General features: G+C 44.2%; 1 protein-coding gene across 1 annotated transcript; it reads left to right on the plus strand.

The window, feature by feature from the left end:
- Window positions 1-7,566: 7,566 nt before the first annotated feature.
- On the plus strand, window positions 7,567-10,386 carry LOC123089968 (uncharacterized). The gene is made up of 6 exons (XM_044511485.1): window positions 7,567-7,730; window positions 8,924-9,104; window positions 9,267-9,501; window positions 9,848-9,973; window positions 10,055-10,090; window positions 10,192-10,386. Exons 1-4 carry the CDS (start codon window positions 7,567-7,569, stop codon window positions 9,964-9,966), a joined length of 699 nt encoding a protein of 232 aa, XP_044367420.1. The 3' UTR covers window positions 9,967-9,973; window positions 10,055-10,090; window positions 10,192-10,386.
- The last annotated feature ends 2,827 nt before the right edge of the window (window positions 10,387-13,213 follow it).

Consider the following 13,213-nt stretch of genomic DNA (forward strand, 5'->3'; position numbering starts at 1 on the left):
AAAAGTAAGAAAATTATACAAGTATCTATATAAACATACAAGTAAGAATTTTTTTCCTTTCAGAAAGAAGATAAGAACAAGAGGCTCACCACGGTGGTGCCGGTGAAGAGATCGGCGCGGCCGATCGACAGCGGTGAAGACGAGGACGGGACGTGACGGACCGCTAAACCTAGACAAATATTGAGGAAAATGGAGCTTGGAGGTCGAGCTTGGAGAGGAGAAAGCTTAAGTAGTGTGGCTCGGGCATTCCATCGAACACCTCGTGTGCATAGGAGGTGAGCTAGAGCACCACAAAGCTCTCCCCTCGCCGGCCAGGAAAAACAGAGCAGTGGGAGTGCTCTGCTCGCGTGCGAGGGGTATATATAGGCAACTCATTGGTCCCGATTCGTGGCACGAACCGGGACTAAAGGGCAGCCTTTGGTCCCAGTTCAAGCCACCAACCGGGACCAATGGTGGTGGGCCAGGAGCGAGGTCCATTGGTCTCGGTTCGTCTCAATAACCGGGACCAAAAGGTCCAGACGAACCGGCACCAATGGCCCACGTGGCCCGGCCGGCCCCCGGGGCTCACGAACCGGGTCCAATGCCCCCATGGGTCCCGGTTCTGGACTGAACCGGGACTAATGGGCTGACCCGGCCTGAACCATTGCCCCCTTTCTACTAGTGATAAAGGAGGGAGGGAGGAGGTCGGTGGCCAGGAGGGCCGCGTGCCATAGGGGGAGTCCAACTAGGATTCCCAATCCTAGTTGGAGTCCCCTTCCTTTCCAAGAGGGAGAGAGAGGGAAGGAGTAGGAGAGGGAGAAGGAAAGAGGGGGGTGTCGCCCCCTCCCTAGTCCAATTCGGACTTGCCATGGGGATGGTGGCGCGGCCTCCTTTGCGTCCCTCCTCTCCTTTCCACTAAAGCCCATCAAGGCCCATTACTTCCCCTGGGGGGTTTCGGTAACGTCCTGGTACTCCGAAAAATGTTTGAACCCTTCTGAAACCTTTCCGGTGTCCGAACACAGCCTTCCAATATATCAGTCTTTATGTCTCGAGCATTTCGAGACTCCTCGCCGTGTCCGTGATCTCATCCGGGACTCCGAACAAACTTCAGTCATCAAATCACATAACTCATAATACAAATCATCATTGAACGTTAAGCGTGCGGACCCTACGGGTTCGAGAACTATGTAGACATGATCGAGACACATCTCCGATCAATAACCAATAGCGGAACCTGGATGCTCATATTGGTTCCTACATATTCTATGAAGATCTTTATCGGTCAAACCGCACAACAACATACGTTGTTCCCTTTGTCAGCGGCATGTTATTTGCCGGAGATTCTTTCGTCGGTATCATAATACCTAGTTCAATCTCATTACCGGCAAGTCTCTTTACTCGTTCCATAATACTTCATCCCGTAACTAACTCATTAGTCACATTGCTTGCAAGGCTTATAGTGATGAGCATTACCGAGAGGGCCCAGAGATACCTTTCCGAAACACGGAGTGACAAATCCTAAACTTGATCTATGCCAACCCAACAAACACCTTCGGAGACACCTGTAGAGCATATTTATAATCATCCAGTCATGCTGTGACGTTTGATAGCACAAATGTGTTCCTCTAGTATTCGTGAGTTGCATAATCTCATAGTCAGAGGAACATGTATAAGTCATGAAGAAAGCAGTAGCAATATAACTGTAATGATCATAATGCTAAGCTAACGGATGGGTCTTGTCCATCACATCATTCTCTAATGATGTGATCATGTTTATCAAATAACAACACATGTCTATGGTTAGGAAACATAACCATCTTTGATTAACGACCTAGTCAAGTAGAGGCATACTAGGGACACTCTGTTTTGTCATGTAGAGTGTCCCTAAGTTCCCGGTTAATACAATTCTAGCATGAATAATAAACATTTATCATGATATAAGGAAATATAAATAACAACTTTATTATTGCCTTTAGGGCATATTTCCTTCTGATACTACCCATAGATTCATCAAAATAAGCAAACAACAGATAGAAAACAGAATCTGTCAAAAAACAGAACAGTATGTAGCAATTTGTAACTCCCGAGTACTTATGTAACTCCAAAAATTCTGAAAAATTAGGACAACCTGGGAAATTGGTGTACCAATCTTGTGAAAAAAGAATCATATCAAAATCACACTTAGGTGAATTAGTAAAATTATTTTCCTGGGTGCAAAAGTTAACGTTTTTCAGCAAGATCAAAACAACTATCACCGTAAGCCACCCTAAAGGTCTTACTTGGCACGAACACTAAATTAAACACAAAACCACATCTAACCAGAGGCTAGATGAATTATTCAAAGCAAAACAGGAACAAAAAGCAAAAACAAAAATAAAACTTGGTTGCCTCCCGACAAGCGCTATTGTTTAACGCCCTTAGCTAGGCATAAAAACACAAATAGATCTAGGTATTGTCATAGTAATGATATGGAAAATCTCGAAAACTCATCTCATACTCCCTTCGTTCAGCATCAAGTTTTCTTTGTGATATGCAAAAGTAATGAAAAGGGCTAAATTTAATGGGATAAGGATCCCCAAGATCAAGCTCGGGAGGAATTTGTTCCTCCTCCGGCCTCTCATATTGTATGACCAACTCATCATTGTAAATGTTCTTTTAGCAAAAAGTAATGAGCTTGTGTCTAAGAGAGAAACCCAATCCATTGTTTTGTATAGCAAAATTATCATTAAGTTCAGAAATCTTATCAACTAAAACATCGGTAGGGACCCTCTTTATTAAATTTTCATTATAAGCAACATTATCTAGAGATCATAAATGCATTATGTCCTCTTGGTTAAACAAAATTCCCTCTATGAGAGGACGACCACCATCTACTTTATAATGCGCGAAAGTTTCTCTAGCTTCTTTCATAATAAATCTAAACTCATGGGCTAGAAATATAGTGGCAGCACGCTTAACAGAAGAATGCTCAATATTAGAAAACTCTAGAAAAATCCTTTGTATGGATGGATGCATATGAACAAATTGTCTTTCAAATTCAACCATGAGCAAAGATATAGCATCCGCGAGACTACGATTTTTATGGAGAATAGATCCACCTAACGTGGGTAGCGCGCCGGCACAAGTAAAGAAATCTTAAATAACCCCTTTTCCAATAATATTGCCGCTACCTATGTAAAGTTTTTTAGTGTGCAAGATATTATATTCTTCATGAGGATTAACATTAGCAAAAGCATCAAAGTTTCCCCCATCGTAACTACTAACCTTTTCAGCGATAACCTCCACAAATTCAGACATGGTAGCAACAAACCAACCTAACAAACGGGCAAACAAAAAGCAAATGAAGAAGACGAACAGAAGAGGGGTGAAGAAAAAGGAAAATCTTTTCGAAAATCATTTTAGAAGTGGGGGAGAGGAAAATGAGAGGAAAATGGTGAATAATGTAATGCGAGAGATCAGAGTTTATGATGGGTACTTGGTCTGTCTTGACTTGGCGTAGATCTTCCCGGCAACGGCGCAAAAAATTCTTCCTGCTACTTCTTGAGGTTGCATTGGTTTTTCCCTTGAAGAGGAAAGGGTGATGCACCAAAGTAGAGATAAGTATTTTCCTCAGTTTGAGAACCAAGGTATCAATCCAGTAGGAGACAACGCACAAATCACCAATACCTGCACAAACAATCAAACAACTTGCACCTAACGTGATAAAGGAGTTGTCAATCCCTTCACGGTCACTTGCGAAAGTAAGATCTAGTAGAGATAGATGAAACTAAGCAAAAGATAAAGTAAATATTTTTCGTATTTTTGGTTTATAGATCGGAAAGTAAAAAATTGCAAAATAGTAGATCAGAAACTAATATGATGGAAAATATACCCGGAGCCATAGGTTTCACTAGTGGCTTCTCTCAAGATAGCAAATAATATGGTGGGTAAACAAATTACTGCCGAGCAATTGATAGAAAAGCGCAAAGTTATGACGATATCTAAGGCAATGATTATGAAATATAGGCATCACGTCCATGTCAAGTAGACCAAAACGATTCTGCATCTAATACTATTACTCGACACATCGACCGGCTCCTTCCTGCATCTAGAGTATTAAGTTCATGAAGAATAGAGTAACACATTAAGTAAGATGGCATAATGTAGAGGAATAAACTCAAGCAATATGATGTAAACCCCATCTTTTTATCCTCGATGGCAACAATACAATATCTGCCTTGCTTCCCCTACTGTCACTGGGAAAGGACACCGCAAGATTGAACCCAAAGCTAAGCACTTCTCCCATTGCAAGAAACCCAATCTAGTTGGCCAAACCAAACCGATAGTTCGAAGAGAATTACAAAGATATCAAATCATGCATATAAGAATTCAGAGAAGATTCAAATAATATTCATAGATAAGCTGATCATAAATCCACAATTCATCGGATCTCGACAAACACACCACGAAAGAAGATTACATTGAATAGATCTCCAAGAACATCGGGGAGAACATGATATTGAGAATCAAAGAGAGGGAAGAAGCCATCTAGCTACTAGCTATGGACCAGTAGGTCTGAAGTAAACTACTCACGCTTCATCGGAAGCGCAATAGAGTTGATGTGGAAGCCGTCCGTGATCGAATCCCCCTCTGGCAGGATGCCGAAAAAGCCCCTAGATGGGATCTCACGGGAATAGAAGGTTGCGGCGGTGGAAAAGTGTTTTCGTGGATGCTTCTGGTGGTTTTGGGATATATGTGAATATATAGGATAAAGAAGTAGGTCGGCGGAGTCACGTGGGGCCCACAAGGCAGGGGCGCACCCTACCCCCGGGCACGCCCTCCCCCCTTGTGGCCGCCTCGTGGCTCTTCCGACTTGATCTCCAAGTCTCCTGGGTGTCTTCTGGTCCAAGAAAAGTCATCACGAAGGTTTTATTTCATTTGGACTCCGTATGATATTCCTTTTCTGCGAAACTCAAAAATAAGGAAAAACAGAAACTGGCACTGGGCTCTAGGTTAATAGGTTAGTCCCAAAAATAATATAAAATAGCATATTAATGCATATAAAACATCCAAAACAGATAACATAATAGCATGGAACAATAAAAAAATTATAGATACGTTGGAGACGTATCAATCATCGATCTAATGTTCACCGACATCGTCAGGGTTCTGATCTCCGACGAGTAAGAGTAGGGCATGGGAGACGGCGATGCCTTGAGTCCGTGAGTCGGCTCGTGTCTCATGCCCTACTCTACCTTACTGCGATCAGACCAACACTCTGGGAGCACAACCAACCGCTGGACATGGGCACAGCGGAGCCGGACAAGGTCCACTTAAAAGATCGGTCGGTTTAAGTTGCAATGTAACAGTATGGATTTGAGGTTTGTAATTTGAGGTAGTATCAGGTTGTACAATGTATTATTTAAAATGTGACAAGTCACGGCTTTCGAGGGGTGGGATTTGCAGTCCAGCTATAGATGCTCTTATATTTTCGAGTTAATTACACAAAACCACAACTTCAAGACGACTTATAACACCTTACCACAACTTTTGAGGTTTTCAAGAACCACAACTTCTAGGCTAATTCTCAACATTAAGCCAAATCTGCCGGTGAGCCACTTCTAATAGCCAATTTAACTGATTGGGCCTACATGTCATGCTTTAGGTGACAAGTTCCCTCTTATGTGGCATTTAATGAATGTGTGTAACGTAGCAACACGCATATGACGTCCCCGTCTCCTCAACGATGTGTTCTTGCATCTTCTACGCCATCTACCCTAGAAAAAAAAACTCACCGGCTTCACTTCCTTGTGTGGTTCGCGATCTCTGCCTAACCAAGTTGTCGTCTAGACATTCGACTATTGTCCACTGGTGATCATCCTATGGAAGAATTTCGACAACCCCACCGACACCCAGCTTCCGGCTGAACGCATTGATGGAGTTAATCGCGTTGGAGGGCATGCCAAGAGGACAGAATGGTAGTCCACATAGGTGCTGCGCACGTGGCAAATTTCTGCCACTTAGGTCCAAACATGTGGGCCCAGTTTATAACATTGGCTATTAAAAGAAGAGTAAAGTCTAAACCTTCAACTCGTAGCGATTGTCTGAATTGAACCCTCAACTTTAAATCCCTGAAATCGGCACCCTAAATTCACAAATCCCGGTCAATTTCAACCCTAAACCGACCCTACACTATTTGTTGGATCGAGAAAAAGACAATCCCAGCCGGGAACAATTATTTCCGTCACTGACTCCTTGAGCCTACATGTCATATTCATCTTCCCCACTCCATACAACATATTTCTGTCCCGAGAAGATGGCCATTGAACGTCGGCGAGGGCCCTCCAGAGCACCGCCGCGGGACGTCCCTCCTCAGCACACACAAGGTGTCTACCTGGCTGCTCGACAAGCCTCCAGGCATACCCACAACGCCCCCGCACTAAGCTTAGCTAATCTCCTCTGTGCTTCTACGACCTGGTGAGCTCAAGGCCCGTCGAACTCGTCATCCCCTCTGTGCCCACCTCCATGGCCCGACCTGGCTTTTGGTCGAGCACCTGGTGTGGACACAGCTTGGCGAGCCGGAGCAGTGTGTGCCCATTGACGCCAATGCGAGGACGGCGGAAACAACATGACTAGCAACTCAAAGACCCGCTCAGGGCAATGGCTTGATGTGGACGGTGGCGGCGCGCAGCAGCACGCCCAACAACCCTCGAGCACCGCCTCGCCCCGTGCACAGGAGGCGTGGAAGTTGGCGTCGTGCACGTCCGTCGGTCGGTGGCGCACGCGCCGCAGAAGAACACCACGTCGGCCTCGCATTGTACGTCCGTCCACGCACCGCTGAAGATCAGTCGCAGAAGTGGACGCGTTCCCGGCTAGCGGCAAGATCCACAAGCTCCGACAAGCAAATACCACTGCTTCAGGTCTCAATCAGAGGATACACTGGAGGGCAGGAGTTCGTCTTGGTTCCAGCTGCGCTCGAGCAAGATGCCAGCGAGATGTACCGCCGCGGCTTCCTGCCGAAGATGAGAAGAGAATGGCCAGCAGCATGAGCTTCTCTACCAGGTGCAGCGTTGAGTCCCCGGCGCTAGGTTGATTTAACCCGATGAGACGCAAGTACACAGCTACGCAACTACCGGCCTGATTGATCGTTTCGGCTACATGCTTATGCAAACGCAAGGAATTTTCTCAAGTTAATATGAGAAGGGGATCAATCTATTTGGCTGTAAGAGAACAAGGAAGCAGACGAATTTGTCATGTGGACCCGCATTGTCAGTGAGAGTAGCCAGTGAACCCGGCCGGGATCGTGCTTTTTCTAGTGCGCCAAACAGACCTAAGGTTAGGGTTGACCGGGATTAGAAAGTATAGGGTGCCGATTTCAGGGATTCAAAGTTGAGGGTTCGATTCAGACTATCGCTACGAGTTGAAGGTTCAAAATAGACTTTACTCTTAAAAGAACTTGATCAACAGATTTGGGCTTAGGGTTGACAATTAGTCCAGATATTGTGGTTATGTGTTGGAAAACCGAAAAGTTGTGGTAAACTGTTATAAGTTGCTTTGAAGTTGTGGTTCTGTGTAATTTGATCCTCTCCCCGAGTCGCCGGCAACCCCATGGCTCTCCCTCTCACAGGCCGTCGCCGCCGCCGTACATGGGACGACGCTGAACGCCCCGTCGCCGATGCGGCGCCGATCGCTTTCTTTGATACGGACGGGAACTACGTGCATAGCGGCGCCCCAACCCACGATAGTGATCGGCGGCGGCGGCTATCTCCACGGTGTGACCTCTCAATCTCGATTTACATTCGATTTCTGTTTCCGATCTAGTCGAAAATCGAGTTGTTCTGTTTATCGATTAGATATTACTATTAGATAATAGATATCCGCTGCAATTTGCAAGTTGCCTATACAGTAGACATCAACTTTTCTATACTTCCAGATATTAATTTTCTAATACTCATCGGCCGAGCCTTTTCTACTTCAGGTGTGAGGAGGGGCGGCGTGTGCGTGTCATTAACCCTGCATCTTCGCTATCGGCATTGAAAGAGTTCCTCTCCTCTATAGCAGTGAAAGGATCGGCAACTGCCACCACCACCACCTCCCCGCCCTCGGCGCCTTCAGTAGCAGCTCATGACACCAACTTGAGATCGAGGCGCTGCCTTTCCTCAACGCTCTTGTCCCGTAGACCTTCTGATTGGGACTTGACGTTTTACATCAGGGTTGACCGTGAAGGGGATTTTCACATATATCCTCACCTGGGTGGGCCATTCCAGAGCTTACAGGAAGCCAACATTGCCATCGATTGCCATCTTGATGAGCTCAAGCGTATAATGTAACGCTTCTACACTTTGTTCTAGATTTTATCTTAAACAATTAATTTATCTCGTTTTGTGTGCCCCCTTTCAATTGGTTATGTATGTATGCAAACATTGTCCACAAAAGATAGTCACAGATTATACAGCATAAATAACTTAGACGATATAGAAAAACTGACAAGTTGATGGAAAGAGTACCAGCCTATGATATTACCAGATTCCTTAACTGCTACCAGTTAAGGAAACGTTATTTTTGTGAATTCTTTGTGAAAGTTGTTCATTCAGAGCCTATATTTTAGGCATAGCTGAAGACTACCAAAGTACATTTTTACCTGAACCGCAGCAGTAAATTCTGTCAACCGTTAGTCCTTTACAAGCAGTGCAGTGAGATCACACTGAGTTGAGGATCTGAAAATGAAACACAGATGCCATTTCTTAACAGGAAATTAAATTATGCATTTGGAACTTATAGGCATGTAAGCAGTTGTCACAAGCTGTTTGCTCACTATTCAATAGGCTTCTGTGCAAAATTGTCACCCTAAACCCTATGCTCGACTGATAACGTTGACACAAAATACTTAGTATCACTTTGTATATTCCCCACTTTTAACAAAGTAAAATCTACTGATCATATATAATGTATTGATCTAAATTAGGTTCAAGAAGCAAGAGGAAGTTTCTCCAGTGGAGATGGCTATAAGAGGATCTCTCTACTGGCTTGATGGCACGAGGATGAAATGTTCAAAATCGCAAATAATTGAGAAAAGCCGTGCTCAAATGCGCCTACTGGCTCAAGCTTTAGTAGACAAGTATAATGAGGATCACAAACTGATGGGGGTTTGCTCTCTCTCTCTCTCTCTCTCTCTCTCTCTCTCTCTCTCTCTCTCCTTCCTGCCCTCGTGCTCTATATCCTGCTACCAGTGTTGAACTGTCTTATATATTGTCTTACTCCTGTAACAATTCTGAATTTTTTATCCCTTTCATGCTTCTTATTTTTAGGATCTTGCATACGAACTCAACGATGTCCTGCACTACCAATTTTTTTCTGAGCCCCATGGCACCATCCTTAAGACGAGTAGGTACTATCATTTGAACTTCACCATGAATATTAAAGGAGATGATGATTCTGACTGTATCACCAACGATATATTCTTCGTTGAAATCAAACTTATGGAAGGAGAATATGAAGAGATGGCTGTTACCCGTTTCTGCATGGTCAAACCTAATGACAATGGTATTCTACTCCCTTATATTATATTAAATATCATTGAAATACAGTATGCGTCTCCACTAATTGAATACTAATCTGTTAGATATCATTGTAAATGCTCTAGCTGTAGTATATGATCATTTACCTTTGTGTTAGCCTATTGTGTCATGTTTCCCTTCGTCTCATATTCTCATCCATTAACCTGGAGCTTTGTGTTTGTTATATGTCAAACTGGTTCATGCAGTCATATCCACTAACTGTATGTACACATTTGTTTACCCTGAGCTGCAAAGGTATTATTGTGTGTTTGTGCCTTTTGCTTACATGTCTTTTAATCGACAAGCCCCCTTCCTTTTTTTTCTGAATAAAGGTCACTGCTATGGTTGTACTAATAATGGAAGTGCTGGTTTGAAACATCCCAACAATTCCTATGCATATCTTGGTGGTCACGTGAATGCACCATATTCGCCATCTGAGTGGAGACTCTGATGACAATGTATGATGATTTATTTTCTGGCTAGCATTTTAATATTTTGTTACTTCGTTGTTAATCACATTGTGTTTTCCCCTCTTTTAGGTGGACGAGGAGGCTAGGCTAAGATACATATACAACGTAATGTCATATTTTGTGCAGTGTAATACCATTTGCATTAACATGATGCTGGTCTCTTGATTGATTACTCTTTTCTTATGTGTTTTTTTAATATATTTTAGGGCATTGGTTCTGTTTAGGGCCACAGTGACCCACATTTTGAGGAAATCTTCACTCCCTCCGTATGCAACAGAGGTCCTGAAAATGTGAGGAGGAAACCTGAGTGAAACACCACAGCCCTTGCACTTTCTTGTAACTATATATTTCCCCATCATCCAACCTTCCAATGCTAATCTTAGTAGCTTGGCATTTCCTGTTCTTAAGGCACCAAGAAAAATCATTTGGTTTGAGATGGACTTATTTATGTCAAGCTACACTTGTGTAAGTACTTTCTGGTTTCCGTAGTTAATACCTTTTTATAAGTTCAGTTGCATTTAGCTTCTGCTTGTTCTTTCAACAAAATTTGTTTTTTATAAATTGTCATTTGTTAATAAGTTGTGCTATCTGCTGTATTAGAACACATAGCTAACTTGGCTGTTTGTTAAGATGGAAACAAGTATGTATTGAAATACGAATATAAGAGTTTTCATGGAAGATCCCGCACCCCCCATGATTGCCATCGTTATATAAGTCGATTGTAGGTTCTTCAAAAAAAACATGAGTATGCGTACACTACTATAGCACAACAAACCAGGTTCCGCCAGGGCTCCTCTGCAGCGGGGAGCGGTGTCGACTGCCACTCGGCGACAAAGTCTGCAAGTACTTGGGACATGACGGATGTGCAAGTCGTGAGCTTGAGATGGAAAGAGGCAAGCAGTGTGACCCACTTGGCGTTTCGTCCAATGGCCTCTTTGTTGCCAAAGACCTCCTTCAATGGAAGGCGACGACCACAAAATGACCAATGAAGTAAGGTCGGAGCTTTTGCGAGGCCGCAAGCAGCGCATACGCGATCTTCTACATTTGAATATTTCTCTCCTTAGCCCGCGCCAGTGTTCCACTCACATAATGGATTGGTCATTGACTTCCATCTTCTTCCTTCACCAGTGCGGCGCTCACGGTCATAGGTGTGGCGGCCAGGTATAGTGGCAAGGTCTCCCCAGGCTTCGGGCTAGTGAGCAAGGTCGAGCTGCCAAGTAAGACTTGAGGGCTCTGAATGTAGCTTGGTCTTCGTCAATCCACTCGAAACCTGTGATGTTCATAGGGTCTTAAGAAAGGGAGTCCCTTCTCATCAGAGCAGGCCACAAACCTCCCCAACGCCACCATCTGTCCCGCCAGGCGCTCAACATAGGCCGAGGCGGGGCCATATTCACGATAGCCTGGATCTTCGAGGTTGGCTTCAATTCCTCGCTGCGGTATAAGGAAGTCCAAGAGTTTTCCTCCCCTGACTCTGAAGGCTCACTTTTTAGGGTTGAGCTTGACTCAAAACTTGCGGAGATTGCTGAAGGTCTATGTAAGATCTTCAGAGTGCGATGGGGCGAGCGGGCTTTTGACAACGACACCGTCCATATACACTAAAAATTCCTTCATTGCCATGTGTAACGCCCACGATTGTGGTTTTGTCGCAAGAAGGGTCATCTTCACACAATCTCATGTAATGAACAAGAAAAGGGATAAATAGAGTTGGCTTACAATCGCCTCTTCACACAAAGATCATATAATTCATACATCATTCAGAGTACACACATAGTCCGATTACGGACAAATCCAAATGAAAAGAAGATAACCCCAAATGCTAGATCCCTGATCGTCCTAACTGGGCTCCACTACTGATCATCAAGAAACGAAACATAGTAACGACCAAGGTCCTCGTCGAACTCCCACTTGAGTTCGGTGGCATCACCTGCATTGGTATCATCGGCACCTGCAACTATTTTGGTAGTGTCTGTGAGTCACGAGGACTCAGCAATCTCAAAACCCGCGAGATCAAGACTATTTAAGCTTATGGGTAGGATAAGGTAATGAGGTGGAGTTGCAGCAAGCGCTAAGCAAATATGGTCGCTAACATATGAGTACAAGAGTAAGATGAGAAACTATGCCACGGTCGTGAAGCTACAAGTGATCAAGAAGTGATCCTGAAACTACTTGTGTTCATACATAACCCAAACCGTGTTCACTTCCCGGACTCCGCCGAAAAGAGACCATCATGGCTACACACGCGGTTGATGCATCTTAATAAAGTTAAGTGTCAAGTTCTCTACAACCGGATATTAACAAATTCCCATTTACCACATAACCGCAGGCACGACTCTTGAAAGTTTATACCCTGCAGGGGTGTCCCAACTTAGCCCATCACAAGTTCTCATGATCAACGAAGGATATTCCTTCTCCTGGAAAGACCCGATCAGTCTCGGAATCCCGGTTACAAGACATTTCGACAATGGTAAAATAAGACCAGCAAGACCGCCCGAATGTGCCGATAAATCACGATAGAAGTTGCACATATCTCGTTCTCAGGGAACACCGGATAGGTCAAGCTACGAGTAAAACCAACCCTCAAGTTTCCCCGAGGTGGCCCCGTAGGCTGCCCGGTTCGGACCAACACTCAGAGGAGCACTGGCCTAGGAGGGTTAAATAAAGATGACCCTTGGGTTTGCAACTCCCAAGGGAAAAGTATAGGTGGTGGTTAGGCAAATGTTAAAACCAAGGTTGGGCCTTGCTGGAGGAGTTTTATTCAAAGCGAACTGTCAAGGGGTTACCATAACCCCAATCGCGTAAGGAACACAAAATCAAGGAACATAACACCAGTATGACGGAAACTAGGGCGGCAAGAGTGGAACAAAACACCGAGAAAAAAGCCAAGCCTTTCACCTTTTGCCAAGTATATAGATGAATTAATTAAATAAGTGATATTGTGATATCCCAACATGTTCATGTTCCCAACATGGAACAACCTGCACTGCACCTGCAACTAGCAACGCTATAAGAGGGGCTGAGCAAAAGCGCTAACATAGCCAAACAACGATTTGCTAGGAAGGGTGGTTAGAGGCTTTCATGGCAACATGGGAGGCAATATAAACAAGTGGTAGGTAGAACAACATAGCGATAGAACGAACAAGTAGCAAGCAAAGATAGAAGTGATATCGAGGGTAATGGTCATCTTGCGTGTAAAGTTCTCAGAGTTGTCGAAAGCTTGCTCCTCATTAG

This window comes from Triticum aestivum, chromosome 4B (assembly GCF_018294505.1).
Source record: "Triticum aestivum cultivar Chinese Spring chromosome 4B, IWGSC CS RefSeq v2.1, whole genome shotgun sequence".
Lineage (NCBI taxonomy): Eukaryota > Viridiplantae > Streptophyta > Magnoliopsida > Poales > Poaceae > Triticum > Triticum aestivum.

What these genes read in the sequence shown, in the direction of transcription:
- LOC123089968 (XM_044511485.1), top strand. Translation starts at nt 7,567, where the DNA reads ATGGCTCTCCCTCTCACAGGCCGTCGCCGCCGCCGTACATGGGACGAC. An exon ending in AGGATCACAAACTGATGGGG is followed by an intron (nt 9,105 to 9,266) that starts GTTTGCTCTCTC and finishes TCTTATTTTTAG; the next exon opens with GATCTTGCATACGAACTCAA. An exon ending in GGTCAAACCTAATGACAATG is followed by an intron (nt 9,502 to 9,847) that starts GTATTCTACTCC and finishes TTCTGAATAAAG; the next exon opens with GTCACTGCTATGGTTGTACT.